General features: G+C 47.5%; 1 protein-coding gene across 1 annotated transcript in view; it reads right to left on the bottom strand.

Moving 5' to 3' along the window:
• Positions 1-25,670, bottom strand: part of LOC121459044 (uncharacterized protein KIAA2012 homolog) — a 102,929-nt gene that overhangs the window by 60,979 nt on the left and 16,280 nt on the right. The window contains exons 4-11 of the mRNA XM_041668545.1: positions 20,378-20,537; positions 17,178-17,333; positions 15,075-15,208; positions 13,541-13,703; positions 11,500-11,642; positions 7,106-7,274; positions 5,199-5,345; positions 1,655-1,804 (exon numbers count right to left, since the gene is read on the bottom strand). Of these exons, the coding sequence (XP_041524479.1) occupies positions 1,655-1,804; positions 5,199-5,345; positions 7,106-7,274; positions 11,500-11,642; positions 13,541-13,703; positions 15,075-15,208; positions 17,178-17,333; positions 20,378-20,537 (1,222 nt within the window). The remainder of the gene's footprint in view (positions 1-1,654; positions 1,805-5,198; positions 5,346-7,105; positions 7,275-11,499; positions 11,643-13,540; positions 13,704-15,074; positions 15,209-17,177; positions 17,334-20,377; positions 20,538-25,670) is intronic.

Genomic DNA, 25,670 nt, shown 5'->3' with positions numbered 1-25,670 from the left:
TGCACCTCAGACATGCACTGTCGTATGCTTAGACACATATAGGCATGCATCACGCACACAACACACACATGTACTGAAATGGACATACATATACCGTCACACACTCTGAGATCCGTGACCGTTCGTACACTCACACACATGCACACACACCCAGCGTATACACTTGGGATTCCTTGTCTCAGTTATGGCTGTGTTATTCTCGTCTAATAACATCCTCCCTTTATGAGAATCTCCAAGACTAGGTGTGTGTGTGTGTGTGTGTATGTGTGTGCTGTAATTTTTCTGGGGCTATTAACCTCCAGGGTGGCCCTTGGTGAAGAAGGGAGAGTAGTTAAGCTTGGGCCATTTGTATCATGGATAAGGAGATAAAACTGAGAAAAAAAAAGGCTCAACAGCGTTTGTGGAGAAAGGAGGGGAGGGAAAGAAGGGGTTTGATTGTGACTACCTCAACCCTAAACACAGAAACTGAAAACACAGAACGGAGTTATTGACTTACATATTTAATTTATGCTTCTGAGAATTCAACCTCACGTGCTTTGGGGACAGAATGAGAGGTGGAAGGAGAGACAGATGGGGGCAGGGAGAGAGCAGCTGATTTAAATAGCCTGTTTCCAAGTATCACGAAAGAAAGGATAGGAGTCTAGCTGTTGTCTCCCTGCGGCTCTCAGCCCCCTGTTCCCTCAGTGAGAGTTGTTCCTTCTTCCTTCCACATGGCTAACTCCTTCATGTGGTGCTCCCCAGAGGAGAACATGGCCCAAAGCTCTGTGGGAGGAGGGAAGGAAGGCTCTGAGGAGCGTGGGCTGCATTTAAAAAACAGATTAAGATTTATTATTTATTGGTTTTATTTTATGTGTATGAGTGTTTTGCCTACATGTATGCATATATGCTATGTGCATGCCTGGTGCCTGAGGAGGCCAGGAGAGGGTTCCAGATCCCCTGGAACTGGGGTTACAGACACTTGGGTGCTGGGAACAGGCCAGGAATCCCCTGAAAGAGCAAATGCTCTTAATCCCTGAGCTGACTCTTCAGTCTCTCAGCTGTATCTCTTTGATGACTGACTGTCAGTTTCCAGGACGGCTCCTCTTGAGATTTTTAGGGTAATTCAGACTCTTGGCAACATTTGCTTCCTGCACTGCCTTGTTCTAAGCCCTGTCCCCGCTGCCCCTGCACTGTCTTGCGGTGTTGCATTTGATCTCGGTCACTCCCCAGTCACAGAGGACATGGTTTGCCCTGCCTCACCCTACAGTAGGAAGGCAGCATCTTTTCCCTCCCGGGAACAGGCCTCAAGTCCGCCCTGGCCTGGAGGGTGATTTCCCTCTGGAAGCTTTATCTACCGTCAGGTCCACAGGTTCCTGTGCCCAGGGAGGGTTCTGGCTGCAGCAGTGTTAAGTATGTCTACTGAACCCAGGTGTGTGCGGCACAGGAGTTCAGGGAGCCATGTCATCACGTGTGACTGCCGGAGGGAGGAAACAGGTCGCTGGTGTATATTGGTGCAGCAAACTCTCCAAACAAGTCAGATTCTTTAGGGGGACGGCCGAACATTTATTTCACCAATACAACTGGGAATACCACCATTTCCCCTTTTGATGGGGAATCTAGACAGGAGCCACAGAAAAGAATGGGGTACAGTTTCCACACACCCCAGAATGATTACTTGTTTTTTCTGGCAGTGCTCTCTCTCTTGGGCCACCTGAGGTCCTGGGGCTGTCCATGTCCCTCTGGACCTTTGAACTTTTGCGTTCTTTAATTGGGAGTAGGAGACCCACTGGTTGGTCCTCGCTCTGGACCAGGATATCACCATCTCCTAAAGCAAAAGGGGACACTCATGAGTGTAAAAGCTCTGGAATCAGGAAGACCAGTTCGTGGCTTTTCTGGCTTAGTTGATAGTTGCTGGTGTCGGGGATAATGGTTTTGTTTGTTTCCAGCTCTGTTTCTCCCTTCCAGACCTGCTCCAGGGAAGGGAGCTGAAGAGTGAAATTGCTCTTGGTGAGAACAGGAGCCCTTCCTCGAGGGGAGGAGTGGGGAAGTGGTAGCTGTGACTCTTTCATAGACGGGACCCAGAGATGGGGACGAGCCCAAGAGACTGCAGACTCCCTAGTCTGAAGGCTCAGGGGATTTTGATTATAAGATAACAGTTTTCTTTCCTTTTGAGACAGTATCTGATTGTGTAGCCCAGTCTGGCCTTAAAGTGTGGTCTCTCTGCCTCAGTTTCCCAAATGCTGGGATCACAGGCCTATGCTACCCTACCCAGCTGGATTCAGATTTCTGATGACAAAACCAATGATCACATTCCCTTCTCAAGCTATATTGTGAACAAAGTACAGATGTATTGATTCAGGATAGACTGGATACCGGTATATAGCATGAAATATAATTGCTTTTAATAAAAACATGGCATCACATATTAGGGAGTGAAAGCTGAGAGATCAGAGAAGCAGAGCAGCTGGCCACTAGAGAGACATTTTACCTCTATCGAATCCTCAGACCAAAAGGGCGATCCTGTCTTCAGACTGCATCTCCAGACTGCACTGAGCTCTTGTCTCCTTCCGCCTTATATTCCTCTCTCTGCCTAAACACATCACTCCTGTCTCCACCTCCTTAGTGCTGGGATTAAAGGTGCGGCACTTTAATCCTGAATACTGGGAATAAAGGTTTGGCCACCACTGCCTGGCCTCTAGTGGCTTAGCTCTGCACTCTGATCTTCAGGCAAGCTTTATTTGTTAAAAACACAAAGTATCACTACACTCATATCCTCACTATGTCCCTTATGTAAGGTGGCATTTAGCATTTACTCATAATCTACATGAGTCCCCTTGTATACTTGTCTCTAGGTTCCTTATAATATCTGATACAATGTAAATGCTATGCAAATAGTTGTTATATTGTACTGTTTAGGGGAGAATAGCAAAAAAATAAAAATAGAGTGGGTGTTTAGTACAGTTGATTCCCCTCCGCAAATACTTTTGATTTGTAGGTGGTTGAATCTGTGGATGCAGAGTAAACATATTGATTTGGAGGGCCAACTATACCACCCTCCAGATGGTAGACAGAAGGTCACAGGACTGATTGAAAACATACTCCAGAAAGTATGTTTTAACCCTTCATCTCTGTTCTCTCTTCTCCACTGCAGTATGGACTGCTCTCTGGGGTGACAGGACCTGGGACCACACCTGCAAAAGCTTGGTTTGTCTGTTAGAGATGATGACAGTCTTTTTTTCATATTTGATACATTGTTGCACTTAGGCTTAAAAGTTGGCTTCATGTGAAATCTCAAAATTTCACAGGGTATTTATTAATTATAAAAAGAAGAAGTACTTTTCCCCTCCTTCCTTAGGCAGGGTCTCTCTACATAGCCCTGGTTGTCCTGGAACTCACTATGTAGACCAGGCTTGCTGTGGGACAATGGTCTCGTACCCTGTAAAGATTTGTTACTTGTATTTTAATGAAACGCGATTATCCAGCAGCTAGGCAGGAAGTAGAGGTGGGGCAATGAGAGCAGGAGAATTCTGGGAAGAGGAAAGAGTCAGTCTGCAGGCGTCACCGAGATACAGAGGAAGCAAGATGAGACTGACTGTCTGATAAAAGGGACCAAGTCACGTGGCTAACACAGATAAGAATTATGAGTTAATGTAAGATGTAAGAGTTAATAAGAACTAACTGAGTAATAGGCCAACCAGTTTATAATTAATGTAGACCTCTGTGTGTTTCGTTGGGACTTAATGACTACGGGAGTGGGCAGGACAGAAACCTCTGTCAACAAATGGGCGCCAATTTGTTGTAGCAAGCCACTTGTTTGTTCCTTGACTGCTCAGCCCCAAAATAACCACATAGAAACTGTATCAATTAAATCACTGCTTGGCCCATTAGCTATAGCTTCTTATTGGCTAACTCTTACATCTTAATTTAACCCATTTCTATTAAGCTCTGTATTGCCACATGGCTGTGGGTTACCAAATAAAGTTCCATCCAGTGTCTATCTCTGGCAGGGCTCCATGGCTTCTCACTGACTCTGACTTCTTTCTCAGCATTCAGTTTAGCTTCCCCTGCCTAGCGAAGTTCTGCCTTGCTACAGGCCAAAGCAGTTTCTTTATTCATTAACCAATAAAAGCAACACATAGACAGAAGGACCTCCCACACCATTGCTGGCCTTGAACTCATAGGGATCCGCCTACCTGCCTTTGCCACCCAAGTGGGTTTAGAGGTGTAAGCCACCATTCCTGACAGTATTTTCACAGTGGAAAAATCTGGCAGACACCATCTTCGACCAAATACAGTTTGTGTCACTTCCTATGGAACACGCTGTCACTGATGTCATAAGAACTAACTCAGAAACCTGATGTACCCATGAGCAACTGGGTGTTCTAGCACTCGTGAGATAGAACAGGAGGATCAATAATAGAATGGGAGGATCAATAATAGAACAGAAGGATCAGTAGTTCAAGGTCACCCTCAGATACACAGTGAGTTTGGAGAGATAGAACAGGAGGATCAACAGTTCAAGGTCATCCTCAGATACACAGTGAGTTTGGAGACAGCTTGGGCAATATTTCTACATGAGATTCCATCTCAAAAAACCAAACCAAGTTTGGCGGTGGTTGGTGTACACATCTTTAATCCCAGCACTTGGGACGCAGAGGCAGGTGGATCTTTGAGTTTAAGGCTGGCTTGGTCTACAGAGCTAGTTCCAGGACAGCCAGGGCTACACGGAGAAACCCTGTTTTAATAAACCAAACCAAAACCAAACCAACCAACTAAACAAACAGAACACCACAAACAACAACAACAACAAAATCCCAAACCAAGCCAAACTTAAACTCAACTATGTCAGCAACAACAACAATCCACAGGACAGGACAAAACCATGCCAAGACAATTCTTAGAGGTTAAAAGACCCTGAAGACAGGTGAGAACTAAATGCTACACATGGTCAGGTTAGCTCTGTTTTACCAATGTAACCAGAAAATATTATGGAGAGCTGATTCAGCGAGTAAGTAATTTGCAAGCTAGATGCTGTTAGTTGTGTTGAAGCTCGTGGGGTTAAGGCAGTGACTGCCAGGAAAAAACAGCCGTCTTCAAGAGGCTGGGGGTGAACTAACCTCCCCGAAAGATTTTCTCTCTGTGGAGGACCCTCCTGTGTCTTGTCTTGTCTCCTTTTAGAGTGAGGTTCCTGTGAGGTGCTGGAGGGAGAAAGGAACTACCTTGAGGTGAGGGTGTGTCCTGGCCACTGGCCACTGGGAGATGCACAGTTATCCCCCTGGGCCTTTCTAAGTACAGATGCTTCAGCTGAGGCTGCCATAAAGTTGTGGCTTCTTCTGGTTCTGGATCGGAGTCAGGGTGCTGAGCACCTAGAAGGCAAAGAAAAGTAAGTTGTTTCTGGCACGAGCCTTGTCTTTGTGGAGACCCATCTCTTCCTTGCTTGCATGATGGGGTTTGGGTAAATCTGTATCCATTCTGTGACTCCAGGGTTGACCATGTGATTGAGCTTGGATTATAAAAGGACTACATTATCTTAGCCACAGTGATTGGTTCCAGGGAAGGGCCACAGCCCAAGCCAGACTGCCCCTCCCTCCCCTCATCTTCCCCTCCCTCCCTTCCTCTCTCCATCTTTGGGTGATGCTGAGGAGGGACACATTCCCCAAGAAATTCAACAAAATAATCTCCTGTAAAATTTCCAGAAGTTGATACTCTATAAGAAATCGGAAGTAATTTCTGTTGAAGTTTCTAGAAGCTCCGAGTCCCTTAAAATGGGGGTTATTTTTTGTCCCAAAGTGACCAGTGAGATCCCAGGAGCAAGAATCCCTGTTAAGCAAGGTCACAGCCAAACAGCTTAGTTAGGGAATTTCCCCTATGGCATGGGCCGGCACGGGAGTGGGGACTCTCGAGTCTCCTCCTCTGGGTGCCTACTTCAGTTAGACCTGTTCTCCTAGATCATGTTCTCACAGAGATCCTCTTAGAAAGAACAGAAGCCTTTTCCTGACAGAGACTGTTGAGATTGTATTTTAGATAATGAAATAATTTTAAAAATCAAAAGGATTAGCCGGCGGTGGTGGCGCATGCCTTTAATCCCAGCACTTGGGAGGCAGAGACAGGTGGATCTCTGTGAGTTTGAGGCCAGCCTGGTTGACAGAGCTAGTTCCAGGACAGGCTCCACAGCTACTGGGAAACACTGTCTTGAAAAAAATCAAAAAACAAAAATAAAAAAGGAGACTCTTTTGGGCAAATTTTTTCTTTTTATAAAACAAAGGTCCAAATAGCCAATAATTGCTTTTAGTTTGGTTGCTAGGTAATTCAGTTAAATAAATCTAATGTTTAACCTAAAGCCTTAACTTCATCCAAGTTGTCTGATAATATCCATCTCTCTGATCTTTTTAATCAAGCTTTTTGTCCCGGGTAGTTTTATGTCATCTTGACACAAGCTAGAGTCATCTGAAAGGAAGGACCCTCAACTGAGAAGATGTCTCCATGAGATCAGGCTGTAGGGCATTTTCTTAATTAGTGATCAATGGGGGAGGGCCCAGCCCCTGTTGGGTGGTGCCATTGCTGGGCTGCTAGTCCTGGATTCTATAACAAATCAGACTGAGCAAGCCATGGGGAGCAAGTCAGTAAGCAGCTCTCCTCCATGGCCGCTGCAGCAGCTCCTGCCTGCAGGTTGCTGCCCTGTTTGCCCTGCCTTGCTTTCTCCTCAATGGAGGAAATGTGACTGGGTATGTGAGCAATAGAAACCCTTTCCTCTCCAAATTGCTTTTGGTGGTGGTGTTTTGCCATAGTAATCCTCAAGTAGGACAATTTCCCCCCATTTCCATTTTTAGTTGCTTATTTTTGGTATTACATAATTCTTTTGTAAGCTTCCAGAGCATTTATACTATCTAAGGCATACATAAATAAGGAGTTATTTATGTATCTGTCTGTCTTCTTTTCCTAATTTAGAAGCATGAAAGGCTCAGCATATACAACTGAATCCGGTATGGATTTTCCTTTGTTTCCTCTTTTTCTGAGAAGGAACTCAGCCACCACTTCTGTAAAGGTTGGACCGGCAGGGATCCTGACTTCTAACCCTTTCTGACTTGACCAAGTTCCTCAGAAGTGTCGTCAGCAGGGGACCTACCTCTCCTGCAGGCCTTTTCTTTGGGGGCCCGTGGGGCATGGAAATGAATCTCCATTGGGATAATGAAGAGCTCCATTGGGGGTTCATTGGTTTTAAAACGGCTCCTCAGGGGGTTGAAGACTCTGGGTGATTCTTCTGAAATAGGAGGTAATTTCAGAGCCTTTGGCGCCTGGAGAAAGTTGAAACACAAAACCAAAGTGACCGGTATCAGAACTGCTGTCTGCGGAGGGCCGAATGATGCTGTACCTGTGTTTCTTGTACAAATAGACCCTAAAAGAGCAAAGGTCATGGATGGGCTGGGAGTTGGTGCTGATTGCTCTGGTGTGTGTTGCGAGTGTTGCCTTGATGTCTCCAGGGAGCTCCGAGTATGTACTGCCTGCCTGACTCTTCTGAGTTTCATCCAGACTTGTAATTCCAGCCCATGGGAAGTGGAGGCAGGAGGATCAGGAGTTCGAGATCCTACAGTCAAACAGCAAATTCAAAGCCAGCCTGGGCTGCCCCAAACTTTCCTCTCCCTACCATAAAAACCTTTAAGAGAGTAATAGTCTCTGTTGTGACGAGGGAGAACGGTGTGGGTTGAAGTGTCATGGCTGGGACTTCTGCATACTGACGTTGTTAAGAGGATAAGCGGAAGGAACAAGGAGCAGAACACTATTCAACCTCAGGTGAGAAGAGAGAAGGGGCCCAGAATGGGACTGGTTTCCCTTGGTAACAGCTTCTTCCTCTCCTCCTCCTCCTTCTCATCCTCTTCTTTTTGTTGTTCTCTTGTTTTGTTTTTCAAGACAGGGTTTCTCTGTGTAGTCTTGGCTACCTTAGAATCACTCTGTAGACCAGGCTGGCTTTGAACTCACAGAGATCCGCCTGCCTCTGCCTCCTGAGTGCTGGGATTAATTAAAGGTGTGCACCACTTCTGCTGGATGTCTTTTGGTAACTTTTTTTTTTACATCCCAAACTTTCCCCTCCTTTCTCTCCTCGCAGTCGTGTGTGTGTGTGTGTGTGTGTGCCTATCCGTTCCTCTGTTTCCCTTCAGAAAAGGGCAGACCTCCCATGATATCAGCCAGCCATGGTATAACATGTTGCAGCGACACTAGGCCCCTCCTCTCCTGTTAAGACTGGATGGGGTAATCCTGTAGGAGTAATGGGGGCTCTTTTTTTGGTAGTGGAGTCAGAGGCAGCCCCCGCTCCCACTGTTAGGTGTCTAACAGGGGGCCAAGGTACACAATTGTAACATATATGTAGAGGGCCTAGGTCAGTCCCCTGCAGGCTCTCTGGTTGTCCGTTCAGTCTCTGTGAACTCCGATGAGCCCGGGTTAGTTGATTCTGTGGATTTTCTTGTGGTATCCTTGACCTCACTGGCTCCTACAATCTTTCCTCCCCGTCCTCCACAGGATTTCCCCAGCTCCCTTTAGTAAGGTCTAAGCCTCCATTTCTTCCTTAAAATAAGAGGAAGAAGTCTTACCACCCATGCTGCAAAGTTGGGAGATATAAATGAATTAATATGTGTAGTCACAGTAGTGTTTGGAATGTGGATTGTTTTTATGACTTGTGCAGTGTGTATGTGTGTGTGTGTGTATGTGTGTGGTATGTCTGTATGTATGGTGTGTGTGTGTGTATATGGATTGTGGTGTGTGTGTGTGTGTGTGTGGTAAGTCTGCATGTATGTGTGTGTGAGGTCTTTGTGTGTGCTGTACGGTATGTCTGTATGTATGGTGTATCTGTGTCTGTGGTGGTGTATGTGTGAGTGTTGATGAGGGTGGAGCTTGGTGCATGTTAGACAAACACCTTACTACTGAGTTGCCTTCCCAGCCTCTGTTTCACTGTGTAATCCAGGCTGGCTTTGAACTCACAACTCTCCGGCCTTTACCTTGTGAATGGCCTCGCCACACTTGGAATCTAAGCTATTTGCTAGAGAATGGATTTCTTCCTGTTAGCGTTTAGCACTCAGTTTGGCCCCTAGCAGAAAAATCTCAGCCTCTGATCATGTTGTCACATGAACACAGTTAAAGAGTCATCGTGCCAGCTTCAACGACTCATTTGGCTTGGCTTCTACTTCCTACTCTCAAATACACACACGCACACACACACACACTCACAACCATATGTATAATATTACCTCCAGTTCCAGTCATTCAGAATTTGCAGAACACTTCACTTTTTGTTTGCAACATTTTAGCATATGAATTTACTGCTCTGAGATGTGTGGGTTCTAGTTTTCAGAGGAAGAAAAAAAATAAAGATTTTCTGTTTTTCCCCAGTGCTTAAAAGGAAAAAAAGAATCAGGAATCAGAAGCACACATAAGCATCCTACATGTTTGGGGCTGATTGAGGAAGGAAATTCTATCCAATTTGTGCAGAGTAATATTTATAATTTTGAAACATTAATAAAATGATTAGCCAAACGCACACACAAGATCTCTGTTCCTAGAGACCCTCCCCGCACAGGTGCTGCCCACCAACGGCCCTGCTTTGAATACGGACCTTGTGGGTTCTGTTTCACAAGGGTCGCATTGAGAAAGCCGTGTGGGAACTCAGACTTCTTGTGTGAGGGACGGCTGAAGAAGCCAAGCCTTAATTTCTTTATTCTAATTAGAAATTGACACAGGGTTTTAACACAGTGGAAAATGTTGCTTTCCTGTGTTGAACGAGTGCCGGGGACTCAAAGGCATCCCTTTCCTCTGAGCCTGGCTCAGGTCAGGGCTGGCTAGGTGTGAGAGCTTAGGGCCCGTGTTGATCCCGTGGTGATGCAGGAGTTCAGGTTTGCTCTTTACTCCTGGCCCGACGGAACCTGGGAGACGGCTGAGACTCAGGACCACCCAGAGTCCTAAGCAGAATGAAAACAACAGCCCTTACTGGTATCAGCATTGCCTAAATTGTGTACAGTCCTTCAGAGACACCTTCAGATGGTAGTGGCCTGTCCGTATTCACACAGCCGCTAGGGGGCAGAACATTTTGGAGTTTATCTACCATTGATGCTTCCCAAATGCCAACGTCTCACACAGAATCGTGAGGGAGGGTCAGGTCAGAGATGGCCAGAGTCATCTTTTCTTTCTTTCTTTCTTTCTTTTTTTTTTTTTTTTTGGTTTTTTCGAGACAAGGTTTCTCTGTGGTTTTGGAGCCTGTCCTGGAACTAGCTCTTGTAGACCAGGCTGGTCTCGAACTCACAGAGATCCACCTGCCTCTGCCTCCCGAGTGCTGGGATTACAGGCGTGCGCCACCACCGCCCGGCTCTTTCTTTTTTTTTAATGACGTATTATTTTTATTTCTTGTGCATTGGTATTTACCTCCGTTTGTGTCTGTGTGAAGGTGTCAGAGCCCCTGAAACTGGAGTTAAAGATGGTTGTGAGCCGCTATGTGGATGCTGGGAATTGAACTCTGATCCTGTGGAGGGGCAGTCAGTGCTCTCAACTGCTGAGACATCTCTCTAGCCCTGGCCAGAGTCACCTTACGAAAGAAGGTGTTTTTTTCACTTCTAAAATTTTTATCACACTTGTTTACTGATTTTATACGTGAATGGGCACCTGTTACTGTGCATGTGGATGTCAAAGGACAATTTGTGGGAGTTAGCACTGTAATCCTACTGCGTGAGTCCCGGGAATTGAGTCAGGCTGTCAGGCTTGGTGGCAAGAGTTCTTCAAAGCTGCACTGTCTTGCTGGCCCTATTTTTGACATTTAAAAAAATTTATTTATTTATTATGTATAGAGTATTCTGCCTGCATGTAGGCCTGCAGGTCAGAAGAGGGTGCCAGATCTCATTATAGATGGTCGTGAGCCACCCTGTGTTGCTGGGAACTGAACTCAGGTCCTCTGCAAGAGCAGCCAGTGCTCTTGACCCCTGAGCCATCTCTCCAGCCCTGTTCTTGACTTCTGAAGGAGTTCATACACTTACCAAATTATCCTATATTAGCAAAGGTGACTGAGTGTCAATTGAGTGAAATACCTCAACTCAGTTTCCCTAGCATTTGTAACTGGTAGTGAACCAGCTCTCACAGGCTCAAGTTCTGCCCTTATGTGTTTAGAAAGACTCCCTGTCTCCTCACACGACAGGGTTCTGTTGTTCCTAGGCGTGATGGGGGCTGCCGAATCGCTCAAATTTCCAACAGGAAACTGCCACAGCACCTCACCCCAGCTCCACCTCGTGAGTTCAGAGACATCTCTCTGAGTTATTTAATTTCTAGAATGGGATTTAACACACAGAGACACACACAGACATACACATGTGCACACACACATGCACATACATTTGCACACACACACGCACATACAGATACACACATGTGCATACACACATACACACTTGTTGACACAAACGCACACACATGCACACACACATACACACAGAGACACACGCACACACATATGCACACACATACGCACACACAGGCACACTCCCCTACCTTTTTTTTCTTTGTTTCCCCGAGAGCTCTTTGTTCTGAGCCCGTGGCAGATGGTATAGGAGGGAGAAGGCACCCTCTAACAGGAGGCTCCTGGGACAAGCAACTGCCTCTGGTCTTGTGGGGTTGCGTGTTCCCTTGATTATCTGTACAAACAGGTAGGAATAAAAGTGTGTCAGCTGCAGGTATGGGGTGAACTGCTGAATCTTAACTCTTGTTACTCTTTTCTTTCTTTCTTTTAGAAATTGTTTTTTTTTGTGTGTGTGTGTATGTGTGTGTGTGTGTCGATACATGCTACATGCCTGCAGAGGCCAGAGGTTATCAGATCCTTTGGAGCTGATTACAGGCAGTTGAGAGAGTCGTGAACCATCCAGTGTGGGTGATGGGAACTGGAATGAGCTCTCTTGGAAGAGCAGGAAGGACTTTTACTATGAAGCCACCTCTCTAGCCCTCAATTTTATGTTTGAGCAGGGGTTTACATATGATAGTCCAGGCTAGCTAGCTGAAACTCACCATGTAATGCAGAGCTGCCTTAAACTGGCGCCCCAGATTCCTGACTGCTGGGTTACAAGTCTATACCGCCATCCCTAACCTGAGTGCTGGGGTTACAAGTCTATACCGCCATCCCTAACCTGAGTGCTGGGTTACAAGTCTATACTGCCATCCCTAACCTGAGTGCTGGGGTTACAAGTCTATTCCACCATCCCTAACCTGAGTGCTGGGTTACAAGTCTATTCCGCCATCCCTAACCTGAGTGCTGGGGTTACAAGTCTATACTGCCATCCCTAACCTGAGTGCTGGGTTACAAGTCTATACTGCCATCCCTAACCTGAGTGCTGGGGTTACAAGTCTATTCCACCATCCCTAACCTGAGTGCTGGGTTACAAGTCTATTCCGCCATCCTTAACCTGAGTGCTGGGTTACAAGTCTATACTGCCATCCCTAACCTGAGTGCTGGGGTTACAAGTCTATACTGCCATCCCTAACCTGAGTGCTGGGTTACAAGTCTATACTGCCATCCCTAACCTGAGTGCTGGGTTACAAGTCTATTCCGCCATCCCTAACCTGACTGCTGGGTTACAAGTCTATTCCGCCATCCCTAACCTGACTGCTGGGTTACAAGTCTATTCCGCCATCCCTAACCTGACTGCTGGGTTACAAGTCTATACCGCCATCCTTAACCTGAGTGCTGAGTTACAAGTCTATACTGCCATCCCTAACCTGGTGCTCAGATTACAAATCTATACCGCCATCCCCTAACCTGACTGCTGGGTTACAAGTCTACACTGCCATCCCTAGCCTGAGTGCTAGGTTACAAATCTATACCACCATCCCCAACCTGGTGCTCAGATTACAAGTCTACACCGCCATCCCTAACCTGACTGCTGGGTTACAAATCTATACCGCCATCCCTAACCTGAGTGCTCAGATTACAAATCTATACTGCCATCCCCTAACCCGCGAGCCTTTCTATGTATAGGATGAATATATAATCACATGCATATACATGACTAGAAAATAGAAGTTGTATGCAAATTTGACTGATGAGAAGAAAACGAGGGAGAGTGTGGTTTACTGGAATGGCCATGGGACCCTCAGTTTCACTCTCTGGGAGCTTGTGACTGAGTCGGGCGGTGGTGAGAATAATGGTGATAATAACACAAATGTACTGAGAACTGAAAACGGAAAGGAAATCGTGCACTCTGTTTTACATGCGCTAACCCGTGCAATCCCCACGGCAGTCTCAAAGTCGCCTTATCCTCATCCCACAGAGTGGGAAGCAGCCTTACCACCTTAAACAATGTGTCTGAGATCCTAGACTCAGCACTTGAATGGCAGAATTCACGCGGCTAAGCCTAGGCAAAGCGGAGCCCGGCAGGGTCTTGTTCCCACACTTACTGCTCCCCCCCCCCCCCCGCCATTTTTCAAGGTGAGTGGTAAGAGAAGCGGCATCTGGCGAGCCTGTGTTCTCAAGGGAACTCTGCATCAGCTCACTTAGATCAACGCAGACCTCAGGCTCAGACACTGAGACCTGCTTTTCTACCTGGGAAGGCACCGCTGTAGACGGTGAAGAGGTCTCTGTCGCTAGGAAGCTGGAGGTGACTGATGCGGGCATGCCCAAGGGCCTTTCTGGAGGCTGGCTGTGTCTTTTCATTGTGGCTTTCCTCCGAGGTGTGGACATAGAGGTGGCTCTCTAGCAGGGCTTCCTAGGGAATAACAGACACACAGGCTGTAAACACAAGGGAATTAAGCGTCTCTCTGTAACTCAGGCCTTGTGGGTTCAGGGACAAAGTCTCTCTGCAGAGGAGGAAACAAGGCCACAGCAGCACAATCTCTAACGCTGTTACTGTGAAACTATTGACCAAAAGGGAAGGACACACAGCCATGTCTGATATACGGTGCTTTGCAGAAAGGAAAAAGAAATCAGGATGAAGAGCCTAAACCATGATCTTTATATCATAAAATCTTTCCCCTTCTGGAGAGTGGATCTTCCATGTCCCTACTCTCCTTGACGTGTGACCTCATAAAGCCAAACAAGATTATTCGAGATAGGAACAGATACTGTCTCTGCTGCTCTGCGTAACTAACACACACCACACACATCTCTCTCACACCCCCATGTCTACACACACACCACACACACACACACATCTCTCTCACACCCCATGTCCCCACACTACACACACACTACACACACACACACACACAATTTCTCACATCCCCCATGTCTACACACTACACACACATCTCTCTCACACCCCCAGGTCTACACACACACCACACACACACACGCATCTCTCTCACACTCCATGTTCCCACACTACACACACACTACACACACACACAATTTCTCACATCCCCCATGTCTACACACTACACACACACCTCTCTCACACCCCCATGTCCCTACACTGTACACACCACACACACACACATCTCTCTCACACCCCCATGTCCCCACACTACACACATACACACACACACACACACACACACACACACACACAGACACCTCTCTCACACCCCCCGTGTCACCACAGTACACACACACACACACACACGCACACGCACACACACAGTCTCAGAGTTCAGAAAACACTTCTATATTTTAACTCTATCCTGCCGAGGAGTTCATTCTGGAGGCTGGAGGTTAAATTCTTAGTCTATTACAGCTAGTCAGGAACATAGACCACGCCTAAGGCCACAATTCTATCTTTCTAGACAGACCTAGATGGGGCGGGGAGTCAGGGAGACTCTGTTTCAGCGGCATGGGAAGCCAGGAGTTGGACGGAGTGAAGCCGGCCCCTTCACCCCAGGACCTCTGAGACTACTCCCTGTCCAGAGCCTACTGTGACTTCCCAGGTGGGGAATGTGTGGGCAGCTTTCTCAGGCGCTTTTACCTGCAGAAAACTCCCTTCCCCCTTTAAAAGGAGCACCTGGCAACGTCAGGGGTCCTTGGGTGATAGTTTAAGAAACTGTATTCAGAGTCAAAGTTCTCTTCCCTGGGACGTCTCAAGAAAAGGCGAAGGAGGGAGACTCTGAAGTCAAGAGGAACAGAGTCCTGACAGAAACCGCACCTCAGCCTGGCGTTCATCTTCCCGCCGTGACTGCTTCCTGAGTGGTGTTGGCTGGGTCCACGGATTGCTGTGGTTCTGGGCGGCAGAGCCCTGGCCTACATGAGCACCCATGCCAGCTTCCTCTTCCTTCAGGCCTTTCGGATCTGCAGAGGGGATAGTGGATCAGCTGGGAACAGACATATCATGGAGTCTTCACGGAAGTGGCAGCCAGAACCAACTACCAAGTCAGAAGGCTGCCCGGATGTCAGGAACGCGAGGCTGCTTCTTGGATCCTGTTTCCTCATTTGTAAAATGGGGATCCTGATTTTTGCCCTCGTTTCCTTATAGAGGTGCCTGGGCCTCAAATCAGATAATAATAGTGACCATTTCTGTATGAAGGGCAAGGGATCCTGGGCGGCGGTGTGATTGTGTGTTGTGACCTGCAACCACTGAGATGCATGACTGTGTGTCGTGACCTGTACCCACTGAGATGCGTGACTGTGTCTCTCGACCTGTACCCGCTGGGATGCGTGACTGTGTGTTGTGACCTGCAACCGCTGGGATGCGTGACTGTGTGTTGTGAACTGTACCCGCTGGGATGCATGACTGTGTGTCGTGACCTGCAACCGCTGGGATGCGTGGCTGTGTGTCGTGACCTGCAACCGCTGGGATGCATGACTGTGTGTCGTGACCTGTAACTGCTGGGATGCTGAATTGCAAACCTGACCTTGGGGTTCCTGGGTGTCTCCTGGTGGTTTTCTTGGGGAAGAAAATGGATTCATGGCCCCAAAGTTTATATATTTTTAAAGCATTGTCACAAAAATCACAGGATTAAAAAACATTTAGGTGGTGACACATGTCTGCAATCCCAGCATTTAGAAAGCTGAGGCAGGGGGACTGTGAGTTTTAGGTTAGTCTGGGCTACATAGTGAGACTCTGTCTCAAAATATTTATTAAAATATTTATTAAAAAATAAAGCCAACTCACTAACAAACACAAAATAATATTAGAGAAGATACTTCAGAAATCTGAACAGTAAAGCCTAGACCTGTGTTGTCCAGCACAGGAGCTGCAAGCCACATATGGCTATCTGTATGCAAATGAATCAGAATTAAATTAAAAACTCAGTTTCGCAGTTGCAGTAGCTACGTTCCAATGCCCGCGAGACATACGTGATTAACTGACAGTCTCCTGGATAGCACGCGAGTCACACTTTCCAGACTGACCCCTGCATCTTCCAGATGAAGACGATGAAAACAGAACCCCCAGATCTTATTCTGTAAAACTTTATTTTAAGCCGTTAAAAAAGAAAATCCAAGCATCTGTAAACTGCTCATGCCATTAACAGGTACAGGTTGGGGAGACATCTCAGTGGTTAAAGTGCTGACCATGCTTGCCTTGGGATCCGAGTTCAGATTCTCAGAACGCACTTAAACGCTGTGTGGGTAAGGCGGCCTGTGCAGAATTTCAGCCTCAGAGGTTAGAGACAATGTAGTAATAGGAGAGGCAGGGCTGCATCCCCAGCACCCCGGCTGCCTGCTAGCTTATGCCCCGAAATAATTACACAGACACTGTATTCTTTTAAACACTGCTTGGCCCATTGTATCTAGCCTCTTCTCGGCTAACTCTCACACCTGGACTAGCCCATTTCTAATAATGTATGTAGCACCCTATGGTGCGCTTACCGGGAAGATTCCATCATGGGTCGGAGCTGAATCGCATCTGCCTCCGAGAGCTGAGCTATGGCATCTGTCTGAGGCATCTTACCTCACTTCCTCTTCCTCCCAGCATTCTGTTCTGTTTACTCCTCCCACCTATGTTTTAATCTCTGAGGCCAAGCAGTTTCTTTATTACTTAACCTTCCTTCATCAAGACAAGGGGTCCTCAAGGCAAGCTGGTTAGCAATGAGCTTTGGGTTTGATTGAGAGACCTGCTTCAGTGGGTAAGATGGAAGAGCAATACAGAGTGATTCTAGCCCTCAATCTTTAGCAAGCAGCCACACTAGTGTGGACAGGCACACCCACCTACACGCGTGTGCCCACACGCAATCAGACGTGCACATACCCATGTACACCCCCGCCGTGCACACACATGAAGGATGAAAACACAGCAATGAGCAGGCACCTCGTTCGTAAGACGGTCTCTGTTGAATCCAAAACGGAGGGTAGACAGGCAGGAGATGGTATTTTCGGGGAGCACCCGAGAGATCCTGCTGCGGCCTGAGATTCTTGGGTATCCCAAGCTGACTGTCCTGGAGCAGCACGGAATCCTTGATGTGTCCTGAGGGGCAGGGCAGGAATTACTGATGTGAAAGATAAGGACCAGTCTAGAGGGCAGGAGAAAACTAGACGTTCCCCACTGGGAGTAGTCTTGGCTTTTTTTTTTTTTGTTTTTTTTAAATAAATGCTATTTTTTTTTTAAGATTTTATTTACTTAATAAGTATACAACAGTCTGCCTCCATGTATGCCTGCAGGCCAGACGAGGGTGCCAGATCTCATTACAGATGGTTGTGAGCCACCATGTGGTTGCTGGGAATTGAACTCAGGTCCTCTGGAAGAACAGTCAGTGCTCTTAACCGCTGAGCCATCTCTCCAGCCCGAGTAGTCTTGGCTTTGAACAGACTTTAAAGAGGACAATCAGGAGATGAGCAGGATTGGAAAACTCAGGCAGTGTGAGCACTTCCCAAGAATGAGGTCCTTGTTGGGAAACAAACACAAAACCATGACTGCTTCCTTGGTGTTGGCTTGGAGGATTGTTCAGAAAGAGAGGTCTAATCGTGGTGCTTTTTTTTCTGTCTGCCCCTTGGTCATCATCCCTCCAGACCTAATCTACTCATCCTGCAGTGCTTCTTGAAGTTTGACCAAGTGCCCACCATCTGCTAGGCTAGACACGGAGGAACTAGTCATGGGTTTCTCACAGCCGGTTGGAGAGGTGGATCTCTCGGGACTCCACTCCAGCTCTGAGTATCAGAGGCCCAGAAGCTCAGAATTGACTAGAACTGTTAGGAAAGCCTTTGTAGAAGAGTCAGGCTTAGATGGGAAGTCTAGATTAAAATCTTTGCATGTGTTTGTTTACATAAATGTGTGCGCACACACGTGCATGTAGGTGAGGAAGCTAAAAGGGGCATCACGAGAGGGCAGGAAAAAGTCTTGAGGGAGGTGGAAGGTAGAGAGGGCAATGATGTCATAAGGCAGAAGAGGGACCAACTGTGTAGAACGAGGGATGAGGGGCAGTCGGAAGGAGAAGGAATGAGAGCCTACACTAATGACGTGTGTGAAGGTACCCCATGAACCCCATTACTCTGTACGCTGACATGAACGTTCATTTAAACAACTTTTAAAGCTGGGCATGGTGGCTTCATGCCTTTAATCCCAGCCCTCAGACTGAAGCAAGGGGACGTCTATGAATTTGAAGCCAGACGTCTAGACATCAAATTCCAGGCCAGCCAGGGATCTATGGAAAGATCTTGTCTCAAGGACCAACACACAACAAAATAAACAAACATACAAGTAGAAAGGTTTTAGAAAGGACGAAAAAGAGAAGAAACAGGCTTGAAGGGTGGGGTCGATTCATCATAGGGGAGGCCAGAAGCGGCTAGAGAACTCGCTAACGTTACGAGGTGAGGGACGAGAATGTCGGAGCTGTTGGACTCCGGCCTCTCCCTGGAGTCTCACTGTTGCTCCTCCTGCTTGAGGGCTTACTTACTTTATTTAGTTAATTAATTTTTGAGACAGGGTTTCTCTGTAGCTTTGAAGCTAGAACTCGCTCTTGTAGACCAGGCTGGCCTCGAACTCTCTGAGATCTGCATGCCTCTGCCTCCTGAGAGCTGGGACTAAAGGTGTGCACCACCACCACCACCAGCAGCTGGTTTGCCAACTACTTTAGAGAGAGACTTTAACAAGGAGGTATGTATAGCAAGGGGCTCATGAATGCAAGGTCCCTGCGCCTTTTCTTAGTCCACACATGCTAGATGACATCACGGATGTGAGATCTTTTTGTTTTTTTGAAAGCTACTACCTTCTTGAGGATACCAGGCCCAGGCTGTGGGATGGTAGCCTGCCTTGCCGCGGCCCCTTTTTGGTTGAGAAAGCTTTCTCACAAGTGGTAAGCAAACAGGACAGCCTGAAACCATGGGACTGCCTTGAAAGTAAAATCAGTCGCCAGACAAGCTCACGTCTCTTATTTCGTTTCAAGCCCCCACTTACTGGGGCAGTGAATGGTTTTCGCTCCTTCCCCAGGTAAACCTGTAAAACAAGAAGCAAGCCAGAATTTTCTGGTCTTGTGTGTTGGTGCTGAAGGAACCGCGAGCAGCTGAGTGAGGTCTGGCATGTCTTAACACTCATCTCTCATCTCCAGCAGTTTGCCAAATAAAATACAGGATGTCCAATTAAGTTTAAGTTTCAGATAAACAATGAACACTTTTGAGTGGAAATATGTCCCAAATATTGTGAGTTTCACTGTTTGTGTGGGCGCAGTGTGTCAGATCTGGCAACTCAAATTCCCACTTCAGGTTTTCCTAAGTCTACAGAGTGCATTTGGGGTTTCTGTCAGGAGGAGGGGCGTTCTCTCTCCTGAGGCGATTGTGCCCCAGAGTTGCCTTCTTTAAGAGGACCTGAGATGACCTCAGACAGGGAACTTGGGAATTCTGGGAAGAATGTGGAGCCTTGGGTGCAGGAAGGACCTGCCTTCTGGGTCCAGCTCTGCTTCTGGCTGTGACTGACCTTTGCGTCTTTAGACCTCCTTTTTGTCTTGTCTTGTGAACCTTGGGGTTTAAGTGGGAAGGTCTCTGAGGCCTCGGTGTGGAGTAGGTTGGGAAGCAAGTTCTGGACTGGACTGCGGGTCGTGAGGAGCTGAGGTTGAACAGTGAGAGCGGGGCCAAGTGCTCAGGTGCCGCCCCTTCCTTCTGAAAATGTCAGCAAAGATAAAAGGCAGGGGCTGGAGAGATGGCTCAGAGGTTAAGAGCATTGCCTGCTCTTCCAGAGGTCCTGAGTTCAATTCCCAGCAACCACATGGTGGCTCACAACCATCTGTAATGAGGTCTGGTGCCCTCTTCATGTCCAGCAGGCATACAAACAGACAAAACACTGTATACATAATAAATAAATAAATTAAAAAATAAAATCATAAGTAAAAATTTAAAAAAAAAAGATAAAAGGCAGTAGCTGGGATAGAGGCTTGCAGACTACAAAGCTTGGGGACTTCGCCTTAGCTCAGAATTGGACCTGAAATCCTGGTGTTTCTGGCATCAGTGGGAAATACACCTTCACATCAGACTGAGAAGTGGGGGAGACTGGAGTTCATCCCCCCCCATTTCCCCACTGACCTGCGCACTGAAGTCTGTACATGGTATCTGGGGGCCATGTCCGCAAAAGGCCCCGGAGATATCTCTTGGCCGAATACCCAGGCTGGATCTGCCGTAGAGTCTGGCTCTCTGGCTTGCTTCGGAAGTAGAGGTAAGGTTGCCAGGCTCTGTCCTGCTCCCTCTGTGGGGACACCAATCAGGAAATGGCACAGTGGCTGAGCCCCAAGTCTCCTAGGATGCAAGACGGTTAGCCCAATCCTCACCAGCAATCCAGAGACTCCCAGGAGGGGTCAGAAGGCACCAGTAACAGATGCCTTGCCTAATAAACACAATCCAAGAGCCCAGAGAGCAAAGCCCTGAAAGGCTCCTGAAGACACACACTCAGAGAGGAAGGAGAAATGACAAATGCCAGACCCCATCTTGGTAGAGAGCATTAGGAAAGAATAAAGCCTTAGGAGAATTCCTTCGGCAGTGGAAATCTTGTCGGTCTTTTCAAAATGGCCCGAGGCAGTGGGAAAGAGTGCACTGCGACCCCTGCCCTCAGTGTCTGTCCGGGTTCACAGGGAGCCTGACATTTTGAAAATATTTGACCGTGTTGAGTTTTGTTTCAGCCAGGGAGAGTTTTCTGGGATTTCCCCTCCCAAATTCAGTCCCTCTGTGCAAGCAAGGCACAGGGGGAACAGAGACATCTAATACTTGATGAGGGATTTCTATTGTACGGGAAGCTTTTAGCGCACGGTAATCCTGTAAGGAGCACGAGTTCTAGTGATGTGGAAAAGCTGAGGATGATTTGTGGGAGCCCGTGAATAGCCAGATGGTGGTGACACACGCCTTTAATCCCAGCGCTCGGGAGTTCAAGGCCAGCCTGGTCTACAGAGCGCCTTCCAGGCTGGGCCTCACAGAGTTTATAAATTCCTCACATGGAAACTTTGGTTATATTTAAACCACAACAGAGCGCGGAAGGCTCAACCAGGCGCCTGTGGAGTCAGACAGAACTCAGAGCTTTACATTTCTCATCAGCACAAAACCTCCTGTTCCCCAAGGACGTTTAATCTCACCGATGCACCAGGACTCAGCTCCAGGTAGCATCCCCATAAGAGAAGAACAAAAGATGGTTTGAAGCAGGCGCTCCATCGGATGTCCTAGAGAGTCAGAGCTCACACTAGAGTCCGGCATGCTCAAGCTTGTTAAGGATTCAGTGAAACCCGACTCAACGGTCAACACAACGAGAAAGAAAGTATGTTAGCTCACGTATCAAAAGGACCAAAGTCTGGAGAGTAATGGGGCTGGTGAAATCAGAGGCTCCGTGTCTCCTAAGTTCCACAGGCAGCGAGGCCCTTTGTACCTCTGAGAAATCTTTCACTCCAGTCTTACAGACACGCTGAGCCTGAATAACGAACACAGGAGACACAGAGAAGCGGGTCCAGAATGCCCTGCAGAATTGGACGGGAGCTTAAGAGAAATCCTGGGACGGTCTGCGCCTGGAATTATGGTCAGGGTGTCAGCATCCACGGCTCATGCTGCCTCGGGACTTACGACCACGGCAAGTCTTCAAGCCTTTCCGAGTCTCCAAAAGTGGAGCTGGCAGCGTGTGAGGCGTGGGAAGTTCATGATATTTAGAGTTTGATTTTACAGGTCCGCAGAAAGACATTCTTTGGAAATTGGTAACTAAGTGAACACACAGTTGTACTCTCTTCTCCACCACTTCTCAGTCACCTAAGTTATATAAGTGCATTGACGAGATGAACGCACTTTCTGTCTTTTAGGGCAGCCCACGGCCCAAACTGTAGACTGAACCTAGTGCCTCCCACACGGTACCTAGGCAAGCGCTCCACTACTAACCAACATCCCCAGCTTCACCCTATTTCCCCCTTTTTGTCTTGGGATTTTGTTAAGTTGCCCAGGCAGGCTTTGAGGTTGGGATCTTCCTGCCTCAGGAAACGTGTGTGTGTGTGTGTGTGTGTGTGTGTGTGTGTGTGTGTGAATGTTTCCCTGAACACACACATGTACATACATATGTGTATATGTATGTGTGTGGGTGTGTGCTGGTCAATGGACAGCTTGTTTATATATGTGTGTGTGTGTGTGTATGCATGTATGTGTATCCCCAAACACACACACGTAGGTGTACACACATATGTACATATGTGTATCCCTGAACACACACACGTGTACACACATATGCACATATATGTCTATGTACGTGCATGGGTGTATGCTGGTCAATGGACAGCTTTGTTTATATATATATGTGTGTATGCATGTATGTGCATCCCCAAACACACACACACACACACACACGTACATATGTGTATATGTACGTGTGTGGGTGTGTGCTGGTCTGAGGACAGCCTTGTTTTCTGATTCCACCAAGCAGGTTCTGGGGTACTGCACCCATTGGCTGAGTCATTTTGCCAGCCCTCCTTCAGGGCTTTCAGGTTCTGTGCATAAAATCACGTGAGCCATGTCTTCCTAAGCCTGGTCCTGGGGACCTGGGGACCTGGGGAGGTGGGGGTTCGCTGGGGAGGTGAGGGTTCGCTTCCTCTCAGTCCTCCCGGTCCCCTTCCTGGCTGCCTTGACGTGTCATTTCCCCCAGCACTGGAGGAGACTGCAGAGCAGCCCTGAGAGCCACTCCTGCTGAGCACGTGTCCTTAGGCAAATTAATTACTTCCCAACTCATCTTGTTCAGCGTCCCCTGTGGAAAGAGCAATGGGCCGAGGTGTGTGATGTATTCTAGACTTCTCTTTAGTAGGTGGTCGACAATATGAGCCTTTCTTTCGTCGCCTGGCCCAGGACGTGGGGAACTACGGAAAATCGTGAAATCCTTCTTCTTCTTCATGCTGTTTACTCACAGACTCCCAGCTCATTTTGATTTTTTTTGTTGTTGTTGTTAACTGAACCCCTTTCCCAGAATCCTTTGCATTTTCAAGAGACTGCACGACCAAGTTCTGGACAAAGAGATGGAACAGGAAGCTCTTGAGAGCTTCTGGACTATCTTGTCTTCCTCAAAGATGGGATAGATACATTGGACTGGCATGCTGGCGATATCATTTTTGCTTTAAGCCAAGATTTGATCTCTGGATTCGTGGGGGTCACTAAGACAGGAGCCCAGGTGTGACCTCTGGATTCGTGGGGACCACTAGACAGGAGCCCAGGTGTGATCTCTGGATTTGTGGGGGCCACTAGACAGGAGTCAAGGTGTGATCTCTGGATTCGTGGGGACCACTAGACAGAAGTCAGGGTGTGACCTCTGGATTCGTGGGGACCACTAGACAGGAACCAAAGTGTGATCTCTGGATTCGTGAGGGCCACTAAGACAGGAGACCTCTTCTAGGTGGCTTGAAATCTTGCTTCTTCTCTCTAAACCTTTGCCGCAGCTGATTGTTCCCTGAGTGTCCACGTTTCTGCCTCTTCTGAGATGCTATGGCCTTGTTAATGCAGACAGATGACCGTGTGAGTATGGACAAGACCCCCTTGCTGCCCTTGTTAGTGAGTATTTCGAACACTACAGTGGGAGTTTGGCTGGGCTGCTTGCTCGAGGTGCAAGGAGTCTCCCAGACAAGTCAGGGGAGGCCTTGCCTATTGTCTCACTTAGCCCTTGAAAGCTGACCTTGGCCACTGTATCCATTTTCTGTGGCTGCTATAACAACTCAGATACAATTAGTGACTCCGCTAATACAAATGCATTATCTTACACTTCTAGCAGCTAGAAGTTTGAGATGTGTCCCAATGAACCAATAATATCAAGGCATGGCTAGGCCTGTGTTTCTGTTGGAGATCCCAGCAAACTGTTCCCCTAAGGCCTTTGCCAGCTTCTAAAGAACCCTGTGTTCCTTGATTTGTGACCTCTGCTCCAAGCCAGCAACGGTGGACAGGGTCCTTCTTACACTATAGTCTTTCTGGTTCTCCCTTTTGAGTCCTTTTTTTTTTAAAAGGATTTATTTATTATGTGTATAGTATTATGCCTGCATGCCAGAAAAGGGCACCAGATCTCATTACAGCCGGTTGTGAGCCACCGTGTGGGTGCTGGGAATTGAACTCAGGACCTCTGAAAGAGAAAACAGTGCTCTTAACTTCTGAGCCATCTCTCTAGCCCCCTGAGTCCTTCTATTAAAAAAAAAATTCTACCTGGGCAGGCAGTAGTGGTGCACACCTTTAATCCCAGCATTCGGGAAGCAGAGGCAGGTTGGCCTCTGTGAGTCTGAGACTAGCCTGGTCTACAGAGTGAGCTCCAGGACAGTCAAGGCTCTACAGAGAAACCCTGTCTTAGGGGGAAAAAAAAAGCCTCGTAATTTCATCAGGCCTACAAAAGAATCTAAAATAATTTCCCATTTTAAGACCATCAAGACAAGCACAGTTTTGTAATCCCAGTGTACAGAAGGTAGGGGCAGGAAGATTGTAGGTTTAAGAGCAGCCTGTACTACAGGAGGAGACCCTGTTTCAAGACAAAACCAAACCAAAACAAAACACAAGGGCCAGGGGAGAGTGGGAGAGACTTGACACGCGTGTCCAAGACCCTGGGTTCAATCCTCAGCAAACCAAAGACTGTTCAATTAGCAGCCCCAGTTCCATCTGCAACTTCACCCTCTGCTCTTTGCCTTATAATGTAACAAACTAATAGAGTCTAGGGATTAGGGAAAAGACATCCTGGGTTGCTGTATGTGTGTGTGTGTGTGTGTGTGTGTGTGTGTGCATGCGTGTGTGCATCCTGGGTTGGTGTGTATGTGTGTGTATGTGTGTATGCATGTGTGCATCCTAGTTTGTGTATACATGTGTGTGTATGTGTGCATCCTGGGTTGGTGTGTATATGTGTGTGTGCATGCATGTGTGCATCCTGGGTTGGTGTGTGTGTGTGTGTGTGCATGCATGTGTGCATCCTGGGTTGGTGTGTATGTGTGTGTGCATGCATGTGTGCATCCTGGGTTGGTGTGTATGCGTGTGCGTGTATGTGTGCATGCATGTGTGCATCCTGGGTTGGTGTGTATGTGTGCATGCATGTGTGCATCCTGGATTGTGTATGTGTGTGCATGTATGTGTGCATGCATGTGTGCATCCTGGGTTGGTGTTTATGCGTGTGCGTGTATGTGTGCATCCTGGGTTGGTGTGTGTGTGTGTGTGCATGTGTGCATCCTGGGTTGTATATGTGTGTGCGTGCATGTGTGCATCCTGGGTTGTGTATGTGTGTGTGTGTATGTGTGCATGCGTGTGTGCATCCTGGGTTGGTATGTGTGTGTGTGTGTGTGTGTGTGTGTGTGTGCATGCATCCTGGGTTGGTGTGTATGTGTGTGTGCGCGCGTGTGCGTGTGCATGTATG

This window comes from Microtus oregoni, unplaced genomic scaffold (assembly GCF_018167655.1).
Source record: "Microtus oregoni isolate MIOR12 unplaced genomic scaffold, Mior012 000018F_ref0000195, whole genome shotgun sequence".
Classification (NCBI taxonomy): Eukaryota; Metazoa; Chordata; class Mammalia; order Rodentia; family Cricetidae; genus Microtus; species Microtus oregoni.
The sequence above is the reverse complement of the archived record's forward strand: the minus strand, read 5'-3'. Positions and strand labels throughout refer to the sequence as shown.